Source organism: Lobosporangium transversale (genome assembly GCF_002105155.1).
Source record: "Lobosporangium transversale strain NRRL 3116 chromosome Unknown BCR41scaffold_5, whole genome shotgun sequence".
Lineage (NCBI taxonomy): Eukaryota > Fungi > Mortierellomycota > Mortierellomycetes > Mortierellales > Mortierellaceae > Lobosporangium > Lobosporangium transversale.
This window is the reverse complement of record NW_019028983.1, coordinates 724,247-740,011: the sequence shown is the minus strand read 5'-3', so window position 1 is coordinate 740,011 and position 15,765 is coordinate 724,247. Positions and strand designations below refer to the sequence as shown.

General features: G+C 42.2%; 3 protein-coding genes across 3 annotated transcripts; all 3 read left to right on the top strand.

Annotated features, from left to right (window-relative positions):
- Nucleotides 1-513: 513 nt before the first annotated feature.
- Nucleotides 514-5,192, top strand: BCR41DRAFT_182007 (chitin synthase-domain-containing protein). Its single transcript, XM_022019766.1, has 3 exons — nucleotides 514-558; nucleotides 833-4,679; nucleotides 4,787-5,192. Exons 2-3 carry the CDS (start codon nucleotides 986-988, stop codon nucleotides 5,026-5,028), a joined length of 3,936 nt encoding a protein of 1,311 aa, XP_021884813.1. The 5' UTR covers nucleotides 514-558; nucleotides 833-985; the 3' UTR covers nucleotides 5,029-5,192.
- Nucleotides 5,193-5,240: 48 nt separating this feature from the next.
- Nucleotides 5,241-7,200, top strand: BCR41DRAFT_181971 (rab-GTPase-TBC domain-containing protein). Its single transcript, XM_022019765.1, has 8 exons — nucleotides 5,241-5,320; nucleotides 5,426-5,543; nucleotides 5,701-5,939; nucleotides 6,047-6,232; nucleotides 6,341-6,485; nucleotides 6,609-6,662; nucleotides 6,754-6,881; nucleotides 6,989-7,200. Exons 1-8 carry the CDS (start codon nucleotides 5,298-5,300, stop codon nucleotides 7,146-7,148), a joined length of 1,053 nt encoding a protein of 350 aa, XP_021884812.1. The 5' UTR covers nucleotides 5,241-5,297; the 3' UTR covers nucleotides 7,149-7,200.
- Nucleotides 7,201-9,327: 2,127 nt separating this feature from the next.
- BCR41DRAFT_384093 (armadillo-type protein) lies at nucleotides 9,328-15,751 on the top strand. Its single transcript, XM_022027531.1, has 14 exons — nucleotides 9,328-9,789; nucleotides 10,502-10,578; nucleotides 11,131-11,285; nucleotides 11,518-11,707; nucleotides 11,789-12,288; nucleotides 12,430-12,607; nucleotides 12,705-12,970; nucleotides 13,062-13,447; nucleotides 13,577-13,859; nucleotides 13,947-14,203; nucleotides 14,299-14,373; nucleotides 14,470-14,629; nucleotides 14,747-15,379; nucleotides 15,497-15,751. Exons 1-14 carry the CDS (start codon nucleotides 9,506-9,508, stop codon nucleotides 15,635-15,637), a joined length of 3,585 nt encoding a protein of 1,194 aa, XP_021884811.1. The 5' UTR covers nucleotides 9,328-9,505; the 3' UTR covers nucleotides 15,638-15,751.
- Nucleotides 15,752-15,765: the final 14 nt, after the last annotated feature.

Genomic DNA, 15,765 nt, shown 5'->3' with positions numbered 1-15,765 from the left:
TCGGAGATGGACCCGATCCAGACGACTCATCTATCCAGGAAACTTCCAGCTCCACAACTACCACAGCCACAGGGACGCGCCGATACTCAGTGGCAGGCGTGATTCGCTCTATATTTCATGCTGTCCTCGTCCAGGATACAGAACATCTGGATCATGTCTTGACAAGCCTCTCTCTAGACCCCAATAATGTCAGGGACCGAGAAGGCAAGACCATGCTCATGGTTGCAGCCACAGAGAACAAGCACCACGTTTTGCGATATCTTTTGACCCTCCCTTCCATCATTGTGGATTTACAAGGTGACTTTTATTATTAAGTGTAAGGAGCATGGTTATCTAAATACCTTCCCATTTTGCCTAATCCATTACTTTTCTTCAACCTCATTGCTACTTTCTTTGGATCACACAATATGCCTCCTTTTTTTTTTCTTTTTTTCTTCTTCTCACGTTTTCACAGACGCGGAAGGCGAGACAGCGCTTTATCAAGCTGCCGCAGCTGGATCGACCGAATGTGTTCGGTTGCTGCTGCTGGCTGGTGCATCAGCAAGTCAAGGAAACGAGGTAAGATCCACGGGAAATCAGGACAATACGCCCCACACGCTGCTATTCTTTCTCTCAATAGTCCTTCTCCCCCTTGTATTCCAGGTCAATCATGTTACTATGCTTCCTTTCGGTTTGACGATCGTTCAACTTATATTTGTCTTGTTTGCTGTTATTTTCTCTCGTTTATTTTTTATTATTATTGTGCACCACCTAAATCGCTTCTTCTGTGTGGACGTACATGTACAACCAACCAACCAAACCAAATGGTTACTAAACGATTACTGTATCACAGGAGTCTATCACACCATTGATTATCGCCTCGTACAATGGGTTTGTGTCGATTTGTCGCCTTCTCCTCACCACCGGCCATGCAAATGTGAACCAGCAAGATAACACACAAAAATCCGCACTCTTACTTGCCTCGTATGCAGGCCATGTAGATGTTATGGCTGAGCTACTAGAACATGGTGCATCACTAAACACACTTGACCAGTACGGATGGTCCTCGCTTATGCTTGCCGCCTATGCAGGCAAATTAGATGCTTGCAAATTATTACTTGCGCACGGAGCTGATCCACATATCAGAACCGCTAATGGTAAAACTGCCCGTAGTTTAGCCTGGGATGCAGGCCACAAGTCAATCGCCGTGTACATATCGAAGTTTCTTGCTAGAGGCAACAACACCTCGTCGTCTTCTTCAGGACCAAGCTCAAGTATGAGCTCTCGAACTTTGGTTCAACAGACGCTACCCTCTGCACCAAGGTCATCGTCTAGAAGAACACATTCACCTGCACCCTCCCTACCCTCAGTTCCAGAAGAAGGCTTAGATGGCAGTCATTATGCGACTCAACGTTCATTTTCTGGTCAAAACAGTACTGTTACTCGACAGTCTGCGTTATCTCGTCGACATTCTCGTCGCCCACACCCGATCTTTATATCAGCTGTCTCGCCTAGAGCAGGTGAGGAGGAGCCAGTGTCTCCAATACCCACAGCTCTGCCTGCAAGCCGCCTTGTAACCATTTTCGATCCTCCGATTGATGTATCACCTGCAGAACAGAGCTCGGACGCAGGATCTTTTGCATCCGTATCTGCATCAGTACCCTCTGCGCAGGAACAAAACTCAACAGTCATCTCCCCTGCTCATGAGGCTGTTGAAAACAATAATCACACAAGCGAGAGTAGCGGGAGTGCCGATGACGCCAATAGCAAGCAGAGGAAGTTAACAGCCTTAAAACCATCTCCGCTGCAAATTTACAGTATATATCGTCACAATATTAAACCAAAGTATGGTTCCAGAGATCTTCATTTCAGTGCTTGCAACCATCGTGATGACGACAGTGTCTCTGCTCCACGCTTGATTAAGCTCAAGGGTCGTCCCGGCAACAGTTCTGCGGCGCATGCCAAGGAGAAGGATGCAGAAAATGAATTAAACCAAAGAGTCATAAAGCATTATCAACAATCAATAAAAAGGCCTAGGAATAAACTTTGGGTGGGGTTGTCGCAGCTAGCAGCCTTTTGTTGCCCAGCACGTTTTTTCCCCAGAGCGTGGAGTAAGGATATGTGTCAAGACTGGCGTGAAAAATTTCTTCTTGGCGTTTTGTTGATAGGGTTCTCATTCACTATCGGGTTCATAGCCATTGGCCTCCCGCTGCTGACATGCAGGCCCCGCTCAGTCCAAGCCTTGTCTCTTCTCGAATTCAGTGCCCGTTACAGAAATCCAAGTCAATTACTAGGACCAGGGACGAATGGTCTAATGGTGATTCGGGGCGGTGTGTATGACGTTGGCTCTTTCTTTAAAGCCGGTTACCATCCTCCAACCTCGGACCAAGGACAGCTCGACTCATTCTTGACAATGCGCTCTGGATCCGATATCAGTTTCCTCTTCCCATCAAGTCATACGGGCACCTGTCAGCTTTTTGGCGCCGCCAACGGTTTCGGGATGTGCACAAGTGCCCGCAATAAAAGCGTCAACCACTGTCACCAGAGCCAGTTAATTCAAGGATCATTGAGAAGTATCGCTCGAAACGATATTCGAATCACCTACTCTTGGATGGATATTAAGAAAATGAATGAGCAGGGTCGCAGCTTGTTTGTCTATGATGGATCAGTTTTTGATGCAACTGATTACTTGAATCAGACAATGGAGCCTTCTATCACTCCCGAAGAAAATAAACGGATGGACTGGGTTCGTACCCTTGTTGGCAAGGACGCCACGCTGCTGGTTCAGCGACAATCCGACCATAAGGAGATCTCAGTTTGCTTTAATGAATTTTTCAGAGTCGGTGAGATCTCTGGACAGACTAATGGATGCTTAGCTTCATTAGTGCTCAATACAGCAGCGCTGGCGATTGTCTTATTGATCACGATTTTACGCCTAGTTACTGCACTTGTTTACCGTGTGATATTTAATCAGCGGCCAACATATGAGTCAGGGAAGAGCACCTCTGTACCGGAACCTGGTTCCAGAGTCAAAACTGAGAACCACATCTTGATGTTTATCGCTTGCAACGCGGACGAGCCCGAGACTCGAATCAAGGCAACACTCGATTCATTGGCATTAACTGATCATGAAGATGACCGAAAGGTCTTGATGGTTGTTGTAGATGTTGCAACAGATCAAGAAGGGAACCCCAGCGGGGCGTTATTGTCTTGTCTGAGACAGATGGTGACATCACATGTAAACACGTCTGACTTCGAAAAGACAGCAAATGTTGGTTTAGCGCCGGATCAGGACATTGGCCCTTTGGCGATTAGCAGCGTCGAACCAGTCTGTATCGCTTCTGATGATGATGGATCTACAACAAGAGTGTATTCTGGTCACTATGTGGTGGAGACGAGACGAGTCCCTTATGTAGTCATCGCCTGCTTATCTCGCCCAAATAACCTCTCACTATCCTACTATGGAGACTGGCAGAAGAAGAAAATGGTCATCCGTTGGCTATATCGCATCTGCTTTAACGAGCCAATGTCGGCTAACGAATTCAATCTTTGCGAGAAAATACGAGCGTTGAACCATGTTGGGCCAGAAGCTTTTGACTCGCTTCTCATGACAGAGATTGGGAGCGTATGTGCTCGACAAAGCGTGAGGAGTATGATCCAAACACTTCAAGACGATGAGCGAACTATTGGAGTCGCTGCCCATAGACTAATTGCGAATCATACAGAGAGTTGGCTGACGAGGATTCAGAATTTCGAAAACCATCTAGCGCAGCACTTTTCAAGCGCATTCGAGTCGACTCTAGGTGCTATTCAATGCCTTCCAAGTCAATTATCAATCGTTAGGATCAAGATCAAGTGCCGTAACCAGCATCGTCAGTTTTCGCATAATAGTGTTTCCAACCAACGTTTATACCCTGGTGAAGTATCAGCTATACCTTGGGCTGGCGAGGCAAATGGCGCAACTAATGCAAATGGAAGTGAAGGTATAGATCTAGAGCTTGGAGAAGACAAGCAGCAGAGCATTGACGAAAACAGGCGCACGAAGGAAGGTCAAGATTACAATCGGAAAGAAGACATAGAGGATATGCAATACTTCCTACCGATTTTGGTTCATCCCGATGTGGTATCCGCCTTTGTTAGTCACAAGCCGAGAGCTCTACACCAACGCAGTAGGCTTTTGCGAGGTGGGGACAGCCGTTATCTGACAGGATTACTTCATCGGTCACTACCCAAACACCGTATTATCTATCTGCCAGATGCTACTTATCAATCTTTCGCGAGTGTGAGCTTTCGAGAGTACTTTCAGGAGCAATGTCTACTCCTGATTACTTCATTCCATAACCTATGGACAATGATGTGGTCCTCAAGGCTTCGCGGTATCTTTTGCTTTTCCGTCAACTGCTTGGCTCTCTTGGAATGGTTCAACTTGGTTCTTTTGCCTATCGCTGTCATGCTGTCATGGACTTTGATGACACTTGTGATTGTTGGAACTACGATGAACATGAGCTCTCTGTATTCTTTGCCAGTAGTATTGACATTGGCGATCATGCTATGCTCAACAATACTTCAGCCAATACTCAGCATCTTGTTGAGCCGACGACATACACTCCTTGCCGATTTGATTGACCTTTGTTTGTTTTTGCTGTGCATGCCTCTTAAATATTTGATTATACCGATTTGCGCACATTGGCGTCTCAATGGTAATGGTTTGACCCCTGAAAATGGAATTAAGGCGAAAGGAGGGTGGATATTCGTGTAAATGAAAAATGGGACTTACCTGCGTAATTTACCCTAAAAAAAATTAAAGTAGATCATGGGTCCTCTTTACCTCACGAGGTCACCTACATGGAAGGTTCCCCTCCGTTTTTCCCTGTGGATAGCTCACTAAAGGCAGTCATAACCAGCCCTGCGAATGGCCGAAAGCTGCGATACTGGGTGGAATGGAAAGCTATAAGGCCACTGAGTGTTGCTGAGCCAGTTACAATAGGCAGCATGGACAACATGAACAAGAGAGAGCTTAAGATTGAGCACACGCGTGTGATGGCATGAACTGGTGCCCAGTCTGGGGGCGCTTGGCTTAATACCTGTAGATACTTTGTACATATTACCTCTCCCACATACACCCTTGACTTTACCTTAATAGTTCTCTATAATACTTAATTCATAATAATTTCACGCGTCCATAGTTGGGCGTGACGTTCTTTCAAACTCAGGAGCAAATCTTAGTGTGTGCCTTTTTTATGACCTTGATATTTCTTTTGAAAGCACTTTTTAGGACTACCTCTGTTATTCTCTTTATTCTCTTCTACTGTCACCTCATGAATACCATCAAAGGTGTCCGGTATGTGATTTTACCGGATCTCTATTTCATTCGGACTAACTACATGGTCACACCACATAAATTCACGCGGTTCATTCATCTTTTAATACATTCTATTCACCATAGACTGAAATGGGCTGAGGTTTTTGAAGACCCTAGTCTTACTCAGGAATCGCTCAGAGCACGAGCTGTTTCGCAACATGCCAATTTAGGCATTGATGGGATTCGTTCTATCTGTTGGAAGGTATATCAAGAAAAATGGCCCGAAGACAAAAGTTATTTACTACTTTATCCAGCCAAACTTAGTCTTAACTTGTCATTGTATCCCTGTATATGCAAGGCAGTCAATCCATTACTTTATCATTAACACTATGGGCCTTTTTTCTTTTTCTTTTTTGCAGGTCTACCTATCGTGCCTGCCTTCATTAGATACTTCATCATGGCCATATGCAATGAGTACAAAGCGTGAGCAATACAAGGAACTGCGCAAGAAATACATTCGGTCAATTGGGAGTGATGATGGGGTAGAGCCAGATCTAGAAGTCAACAATCCCCTCAGTTTAGCCAAGGATAGTCCATGGCAACAGTTTTTTGTTGATTCAGAATTAAGAAAGGTTATTAAGCAGGACGTGGATCGAACGTGAGTTGAATAGTCGTGCAAAGTGGCTACTGAGGCTGAAGGCAACCAAAGTTTTAAAATCAATGTTTTGTTCATGATACTTTTTTTTTTTTTTTTTTTTTTTTTAGTTTACCCGATAATGATTTCTTTCGATCAGAGAAAGTCCAGGAACAATTGAATGATATCTTGTTCATATATTGTAAAATCAACAGCGATGTGTCTTACCGCCAAGGAATGCATGAGTTGGTTGCGCACATTCTCTGGGTCGTTTCGTCTGAAAGTTTGGATGCTCATTCCACACCTAGTTTCCCTTCGTGAGTATTTTATATATATGCGGTCGTATAGGTCATCCTACTCGCATATTCTCATGGCTAATTCAATCCATCTTCCTTCTTTTTTTTTTTTTTTTTTTTTTTTTTCAGCGATCCAACTATAGACATAATCAAGAATGTACTAGATGCAGATTCCATTGAGCACGATTCGTTCACTTTATTTTCGGCTCTAATGAGTCGTGCAAAGCCATGGTATGAATTCAGTGATGATACCATGGTCAGTAGAAAACCCAAGGTTAGTTAATGTTCGTTTCAGGTAATTTAAGAGAAGACAAAAAAAAGAAAGAAGAGAAAAATAGCCATCATAGAGATCACCAATAATCATGTTTATATATTTATATGTATATGTTGAGATTAGATCCCTAACGCAAACAGCCATACCCAGCTATTTGGTAGAGCAGAAAGTCCGGAGGTAAAAATATGCGAAAAAGTATGGGGATATTTTATTCACCAACGTATTATTTCCACATGGTATTTATGTTCTTTCATTTTGTGGATGTCAGCCCACACCAGGAAAGCAAACTCCAGTGATTGAATGGTCTAGGAAAATATTTTATTACTTGGAAAAAATTGATAACGAGCTGTACTTGCACCTGAAAAACCTTGATATCCAGCCTCAGCTCTTCGGCATGTAAGCAACTATATGCGAAGTTTAAACATGTACACACGCAGGTGATCAGGATTTAAGAATATGAAGTTTCAGTGCCTATTAACCATGGTTTTGTGTCACTTTCATAGTCGCTGGTTTCGCTTGCTCTTTGGACGGGAGTTTCCTATGGAGGATGTTTTAACTATTTGGGATGGCATCTTTGCTCAGGACCCAAATCTTGAAATATGCATTTTTATTGGTCTAGCGCTGCTCTTACGCATTCGAGATGATTGTATGTGTTTATCATAGCTTTTATCCCGTATAAAATGGATGGGAAAGTTCATCAACTAGGAACAATTAGTCACTAAAAATATATGGCTTTTGAATGTTAGTGCTACAAGAGGATTTCGCAGGATGTCTTCATAAATTGATGAGGTACCCATCAGTGAAAGATGTCCATTTGTTCATCTCCCAAGGACTGTCTCTTCAAAAACAGCCGAATGCTATTGGTGGACTCGAGGTTATTCGACAGAACAATGCTCTTACAGGGAAACCACTGCCACCATTACCTTATGAAAGTGACTCGGAGCATGCAGGGCATGACCATCTGCAACAGCGCCATCAACGGAGTGGGGTGTCTCCAACATATACACAACAGTCCCACCATCACCAAAAACAGGACCATCAGCAACAACAATCGTACCCCTATGACCATGCAAAGGGACAAAATCCGAGCTTCTCAGGCAGCGGAGTCTTCAGTCAGCATTTGCCACCAGCTGCTTTGGATGCTATCAAACCCGTGGCTGAAGGATTTGTACATGTTACCAAGAATGTTTTGGAGAGCAAAGGCGGTGCGGCTTTGAATAAAGCGCTCAGCGATATGAAAGTAAGATATGCATATTTAGTATGGTAACGAGTCTTAATGTCTCTTTCATATGATCATATGATACGAAACTGATTAATCATGCTTTTTTTTTTTTTTTTTTTTTTTTTTTTTCCCACTCTACAGAAAAACACCCAGTCGTATATTCGAAAAGTCAACTCTCCAGTACAATCTCCGTCACCGTCTCCATTTCCTCCAATATTCGATCAGGCGAATGTCCCAAGTAGCAGGCTAGTGGCATCAACACAACCTGTACATCATTCACCAATGGAACAGGAATATCAGGATGCTAATGGCAGTAATACCGTCGGTTTTACTGACAAACAGCTTCAATTACAATTGGGACAAATAGTCGCCAAAGCAATGGCTATTTTGGAAACTGAACTTAGAACACCTGATCAGAGCAACTCTGTCTTAATGATGCCATCCAAGGCTACGCAAGCTGCAATGTCTGGACTTGAGCATGTACGCGATTTCCTATTAGGGTCTTCTAAAGATCTGGATCTCCTTGTTATTGAATCCAAGATGCTTGAGACATCAACCAATATAAACGATGAGAGTGGTGTTCATGAAGTAGCTCACTCTACCACAAAACCTACCCTGCCATCACCAAACGCCTCCACTCAAACAGATACCCGATCAGGAACAACTACTAAGGTTCAACGAAAACCCATCAATGCGATAGCTGCGACGACCAGAATTAACTCTCCGACGCCTATTAGGGCAGAAAGTCCTCGAAGGTCAAGCAGCGACCTTCATAGTCAGAGAGGAAGCTTGTCTCGGACTTTAAGTCATAGCAGTGCGATTGGGACTGAATTCAGCGCTGATCGAGGGTATAAATATGATCAAAACACGCCTCCTGTCACGCCGCCAATTGCAAAATCATATGTTCCTTCACCTCCTTCGAGTTTATCTGCACCTAAACCATTCTCATTCGACGACTTAATTGATGACACCACCACTACAGGACCTGTGCGTTCATCATCACCATCCATATCGGCTACAAAGGGAGTAGGATCATCCAATTTGGGATATAAAGTCAAATCGCCACGCTCTTCTCTGGTTAATTCTCAATTTAGTTGGATGTTAAATGACGATAATAGCATCAGCAGTAGCAGCAGTAGCAACATTACCAAGACTGCATCTCCATCTGCCTCAATTTCATCGCTACCAAAATCTGGTGCTAGTTCAGGAGTACAGCGGTCGACACCAGATACGTTCTCGCCATCACCAACACCAAGCCATCGAATCAATATCGATCCCTTGGCAGGCAATGTGAGCAAACAAAATGTATCAGCATCTTCAGCAGCAACGTCTGGAATAACAATAACCCATCAGCAACTTCAAGAGGACGATCCTTTGAGACTTTGAAAAAAAAAAAAAAAAAAAAAAGGCCGCGAAATTTAATCATTCCTATACCATCAATAAAAAAAAAGAAAAGCATCTGGGTCGATAAAAGAATACATGTGTCACACACGCATATAAATCTGAGTGTTCTCTCCAAGATGGATGACGGATGGCTGAAAACGTGTAAAAACAAACCTTGAGTGGTTGCACAAACATGAAAATACAGAAAGAGGAAGAATCGTTTGCTCATTCCACCCCAAAAGGTTGACATGAGAACTTGCTCATTCCTCCTTATATTCTTTTTATGGCATTTCATTCCTTTCTTTCTTTTCTTCTTTTCTCGTCCTTTTGGTAAATTTCCCTTCTCTCCCTCACACACTTGTCTTAATACTTGAAATCATATATTTGTGGTTGTTTATCATATAAAGAAGAAAAAATGATGGCAGCTTCGCTCGACCTTCACTCATTGGAGCAATATTGCGAGACTCTATACAATCCTTCGAGTCAGACCAGCCGCATCCAGGTCGAATCGCTCCTCAACTACCATTTTCCCACCTTTTCCCTTTCTACTTCCACAGCTGCGACTTCTTCAGCAGCAGCCACAGGTCCTGATGATGAGTCACTTATGAAGGGTCACAGCCCCTCTATCAATACTCCTATTGAATCGGCGCTCTTTTGTCGTAGCCTTCTCGAAAACACCAAGAACCCATATGCTCTCATGCAAGTGTCTTCATTTCTGTTGTTGTTGTTGTTGTTGCCCGGGCGTTTTTATTTTTTATTTTTTATTTTTTAAAAAACGGGTGGGGGTTATAAATGGTTAGAGAAGACGATAGACTTTTTTTTATTTAAACTTTTATTTGAAGGACAAATCATGCCATCGTTGGATAAATGAATGACTTTGAGAGCCCTTCTTCCTTTTTTTCTGTTCTTCAGAGTACATTTCTCCTCGTAGGCATGTCATGATATGCTGTGGCGAGGTCTATGTACTAGCTGACTAGAGTTACTAGTCGACTAGCAACGTTGATGACAAAACCGATGTCATTAGCGCAAGCAGAAAGAATACACGGATGATCTCTTAATGAAGGAGGGGGGGTTTTTTTTTTCTTTGGGGGGAATTTGTAACAGGATGAGTGAATCACAAGGAAAATCTTATGTCAAAAAGTCTTTGGGGGAAAAGGTCCCAAGGATGGTCATTTGACTTATTATTATTATTTTACACCTGGAAAAAGGAATCAAAGAATGGGCTAAAATATCAGTGTTAGACATAGAGCAATCAATAAGAGGATCATTTGAGAGAGATATTGGATGTCTGCTGCCTTGTATATCATTAATATGACGACGTGATTAATAGTTTTTATTCCAAACTTGGTAAAAGATGATGGGCGTATGGTATAACTTTTTTTTTCTCACTCTTTATGATTCGATCTAATAGGTTTGCAACATCCCGGCTGAAAAATCTGGTAGAGGATCACTTTACCACCTTCACAACGCCAGAGCAACTTGGCCTTCGTATGTATTTCTTTCTTGAGCTATTTAATTTTATTAATGCTCGACATTACAAAAGAAATAAAAGAAAAAGAAAAGATTCCACCACCCAAGGACCACTACAGAGTGAAAGTCGTTTATCCTTTTTATCAGGATAAAGACACGTTGGACGAAGGAAAGTTGCGGTGCCATGAGCACGGCTTTTTCAGCACATGCATGATGAATGGACAATGTTTCATTCAATACCCCTTTTATTTTATTTCTATTCAAGGACCAGAGCAATAGCACGTGGGGATACAAGAGTAACATGCCACAGGCTTGATTACAGGAATGTAGTATGGAAGCAATGATTGGCCAATAGCATGAAGCATTGGAAGCATTTTCCTCTTCCTCTCTTTGACCAAAGTAGCTCTATTAGTGGAGATCAATTCAGGAGCTTGGAAAGAGCATGGCTAATCAACAAACCAAGACAAAAAGAAGAACCACGTTATGATGCATGTCATTGAAAACGCGTGTTTGGCCTAACTATGTGCCACCCTCCTATCTCTTCCTTCGCCCATCATCATGGCTTCATAGGAACGTTTGTTCTCCGTTACATCTATCAAAACCCGGACGCGCAGCCTTTCATCATCACTGCACAGGCACAACTCTTTGCCTTAATCACCAAGTTAGGTTGGCTTGAGAATGACGAATTTAGGGCACTGGTCGATCAAATTCAAGTGTTTTTTCAGGTATGTCTTTGCTCAAGCCATAGTGTAGAAAAAAGTGAGTGCTTATTGCGATCTTTACAACAGTAGTATGGAATGAGCATTGTTGAAACACGAGCACATAGTACTTTATAAATATCGCCGCCATGCGTGTACAGGCTGATAGAAGTACAATAAAAGATCAATCAGGACCCAACTAACGGGAAATTTTTTTATATGCTGATTTGTTGATCTGTTTCTTGTAATGGTGGGACAGCCTGGCAGAGCCCTCATCTTCCACACGATTGGAATGCGTTTATTGGCCGCCGTTGCCACTGAAATGAACATCCCTAGCAGCCGACACGCTACCAAATTCCGCAAAATTGCAGTTGACTTTAGGGATAAACAATTGCTGCCTATCTTCCAATTTGCGATATCAATGCTTCAATCTTCTTTGCAAATTTCAGGTAATAAGCTAAAAGAGAAAAAATGCATAGATTTGACTTAGAGGACAATGCTAAAATATATATGCCTTTTCCTGCTTATAGACCCTGATGCGGACAAATTCAGAGAATCAATTTTAGTTCTCATGCGGACATGCCTCTCTTTCGACTTTATTGGAACATTACCAGATGAGTCATCGGACGACGTTGGCAGCATCCAAACGCCAACAACATGGAGATCTGTGTTTGAAGAGTCCGGATATCTTGATATATTATGGGAATGCTGGAAAAAATTTTCTGGCTCCAACTCTGTTCTAGCCATGGAATCACTCTCGCAGGCAGCGTCGATTCGTCGCTCTCTTTTTTCCAACGACGATCATCGGAACATATATATTTATCATATCATGCGCGAAATAGCGTTCACGCTAAAATCGGGCATAGGACAGAATAAGCTACAGGAAGTTGGCAACTTTCATGAGTTCTGCCGAATGCTTTCCAAGTTCAGGAGCACGTTTCAGTTGAGCGAGATGTCTGAATACAAAGAGTTTGATCAGTGGATCTCTACGGTCGGCGAATTTACAACACGCGGGTTCCATTCATGGAAAGTATGTTCATCGTTTGAAAGGAAGTCTTCTTTTGGTTATAAGCGCTCTCCAAAAATCTCACACAATTGCTTTTTTTTTTAAAAAAAAAAAAAAAAAAAAAAAAAAACATACATATACAAACCTTTTGCTTCGTATTCAAAGTGGTCACCGAATAGTGTGCCATACCTTCTAACATTCTGGAGCAAGATGATATCCTCTCTCAGTTCAGTGAAGCAAGCAACACAGGACCATATCCAGCGCATCACTGTGGATCTCTCTCGTGCATATTTGAAGAGTCGCTTAGAGTGTGCGCAAGCAGCAATCGATGGCGAGGTAGATGGTACGTCGACGTCTCATGTTAACTTAATGAATATATATGTAGAGCCCTGTTGTCATCGTCTAAAATTGCATTTGAATCGTTTTGATACTGGTTTTAGATCCTATGGAGTCTGAAGAGGAATTAGTGGCAACATTGGAAATGTATGCAACTTTAGCACGCTCCAAGTATGTCGATTCCGGTCGATATGTCCTGGCAGAGTTCAAGGATCTCTCTAAAAAGCATCGAGATTTGATCCAGACTGCTTCTGCAGGAACTAACTCTCCATCGTTCGGCTCAAGCGACCTCAAGGAACAGCTGCAAGTTGTGGAAATGCAACTGACGTGGATGGTCTATATGATAGGAGCTCTTGTCGGTGGAAGGATTGTAAGCTTTTAATTTTATTTGTTATATTATATTTATTTAGTTTGATATAATATGTCTAATCGAGCCTATTCACAAATCTGTTCATTTTCAGTCGTATCAAAGCACATCGGAACAGGACGAGATGGATGGAGAGCTTTCCAGTGAAGTCCTTGGATTTGTTTATCAACAGCAAGTATGGTCTTCTCAAAGGCCACTTTATATTGCTTCGGCAGACGCGCATCTCTACGTACAGTCGGCAATCTTGTATTTCTATACACAATTTCGTAGCTCTTATATCGGAGAAGAAGCCTCTAAGTCTGTCAAGCTGTACGCTTTGCTAGGCGAACGGTGGGGTCTCAATATTCCAAATCAAGTGCTAGATGTCATCATGAGCTCTTCGCTTGGAAATCTTCGCTCGAGCGGTGATCCAGGGTGGAAAAAGCAAGAAGACCAGCTTGTCGTTCGAACATTACGCCTATACACGCATTTGGCTTCAGGGTATGTCTCCTTGCTTTATAGCTATTTATTTATTTCCTTTTTTTACTTTTTTTTGAGCTAAATTGGTCAGCTCAATTAGTTAACTGTTGATCGCTAAAACACTCTCTATTTGTGGCTCTATGAGAGCAGGTACAGCGCTGTAAAGCATATTCGAAAGCTGGAGACCACACAGGCGCTCTTAAAGAACCACAACTCCAGCGATTTCAAATTTCTTGACCCAACAAGAAAAAGTTCGGATACTGCTGTTGCGCGCTGCCGCTTGAATTACTACATGATGCTTTCGCGCGTCCTCTTCTCGGAAGACAATGTGGAAGCAGATTTTTGGCAATTTGTGCACCCTTGGGAGGTTACACTGGATCAAGTCACATTGGCGTTTGAAGGCAGCAGCGAACTTAGTGAAGAAGATATTCGGGTAATTTGGCTTTAAAAAAAAAAATATATAAAAAAAAATAAAATCTTGTGAGTTTGTGAGTTTTAACTTTTTTATTTCTTTTTATAGCTAATTCTTTTAGGCATTTTCAAGGACCTTCGGGGCTTTGTCAGTAGCATCACAAATCGCAAGCAATACGCTCTATTTTTTCAGTGGTTCTATCCAGCGTATACCCCCATTGTTCTTCGTGCAATTGAGATTTGGCCGCACAACGAGCTTAGTATCGCAATCCTTCGATTCTGGAACGAGTTTGCAAGCAACAAGAGCAGTCGCGTCACATTTGACAGTAGTAGTCCTAATGGGATTTTACTCTTCCGTGAAACAAGGTATTTACTTTTTTTTTTTTTAAAAAAAAAAAAGCTGACATGAAGAATGGTCGTGCATATATTAAAACAATATATGTTTTCCGTAATAATGATAGCAATATCCTTTACACATATGGCCAAAACCTTTTGAGTCGACCTTTGTCTGATTCCAATGCCAAATGGGCAGAAAAGTAAGCTTGGCTTTGTAAAGTTACTTCTTTAAGTACTAAGTTGAGTTTAATGCATTGGTGCTTACTATGGTATGGAATTTGATTTGAACCGCATAGATACAAGGGAATCATGCTTTACTTCAGTGTCACCTCAGCTTCGCTGTCAGGGAAATACGTCAATTTTGGAGTATTCAAGCTCTATGGCGACAAAGCACTAGACCAAGTCTTGGAAATGTTCTTTTCATTGATGCTTGCCATCCCTGTCGAGGATATGATTGTAAAGGATTTTGTTTATGTGAAAATATTATTTTTGTTGATAAATCTCTGGAAATGTATGTTTGCTCTACAATTAACTAATGCTATTGTAATTATTTCTTTTTTTTTTTTTTTATAGTCTTTCCCCAAGCTTTCCTACGCTTACTTCAATTTAATCGATGTATTTACAGCCGATCATATGACTGGGCTATCTATGATGCCTCAACCTGTTTTAGAGTATATGTTCCGAGCACTGGGTGAAATTATTGTTCCACAGGACCCGAATACGCTCGTATGCACTCTGGCCTGCTCTGCCATTGATAAAATCTGTACCTTTGTGTTAAACTGGATCCTCAGAGATAAGGTGCGTAAGGAAAAGGACGAAGAGTTGCTGAACCACGAATCCCCTGACACGAATAGAGCACGCGCAGGAAGCGGCAACAATAGTCAGCGCAATAGCGTCGAGCTCACACGAGGACCACCCAACTCCAATGGTAGCCGGTCAATATCGATGCGCCGCCAACAACAACAACATCAGGAAACACATTGGTTGGTTGACTATCTAATGACGAACAAGGAAATCCTCAACTACCTATTCATGATCATCTTCCAGGCAGTGACATTTGAAAACAGAAGCAACTACTGGAGTCTGAGCCGACCGTTGTTGGGACTCATCCTTTTAAACCGTGAATTCTATGTTGCATATACAAACATGTTTGTGGAAAGTCAGCTACCTGACCGACAGGAGCAAGTTCAAACAGCTGTTAAAGCGGTAAGTAACTTTTACTCTTCCTCGTTGGCTCAGGAATTTACACGCGGCAGAGGACCAAAGCCATTATTTTTCTCCAAAATAATTCTTTATGATTTCCTATATCTATTGACGTAATAGCTTTTAGAAGGCATTGTATACGATTTAACCACAGTCAACCGTGACAGGTTCACTCAGAACATCACGACATTTAGGCGTGAGGTTGGGCAGTTGACGCTAATGTCTGTAAGCCCTGTGGGCGAAGATAACGGAATGAACTGAATAAGAATATGACATGACAAACTGATATTTTTCTTTAGCAATCATTTCCATCAAGAAACCATAATTAAATGTCTACACTATGACTCGATTAAATCATGGTATTGCAGATAGTCGACTTTAATAATTTA

Bases quoted from the DNA above. Each gene is read 5' to 3' on its own strand.
- BCR41DRAFT_384093 (XM_022027531.1), top strand. From the start codon at position 9,506: ATGATGGCAGCTTCGCTCGACCTTCACTCATTGGAGCAATATTGCGAG. The intron at 9,790-10,501 runs GCAAGTGTCTTC...TCGATCTAATAG, and splicing joins AAGAACCCATATGCTCTCAT to GTTTGCAACATCCCGGCTGA. The intron at 11,286-11,517 runs GTATGTCTTTGC...ATGGTGGGACAG, and splicing joins AAATTCAAGTGTTTTTTCAG to CCTGGCAGAGCCCTCATCTT.
- BCR41DRAFT_181971 (XM_022019765.1), top strand. From the start codon at position 5,298: ATGAATACCATCAAAGGTGTCCG. The intron at 5,321-5,425 runs GTATGTGATTTT...TATTCACCATAG, and splicing joins AATACCATCAAAGGTGTCCG to ACTGAAATGGGCTGAGGTTT. The intron at 5,544-5,700 runs GTATATCAAGAA...TCTTTTTTGCAG, and splicing joins TTCGTTCTATCTGTTGGAAG to GTCTACCTATCGTGCCTGCC.
- BCR41DRAFT_182007 (XM_022019766.1), top strand. From the start codon at position 986: ATGGCTGAGCTACTAGAACATGGTGCATCACTAAACACACTTGACCAG. The intron at 4,680-4,786 runs GTAATGGTTTGA...AAAAAATTAAAG, and splicing joins CGCACATTGGCGTCTCAATG to TAGATCATGGGTCCTCTTTA.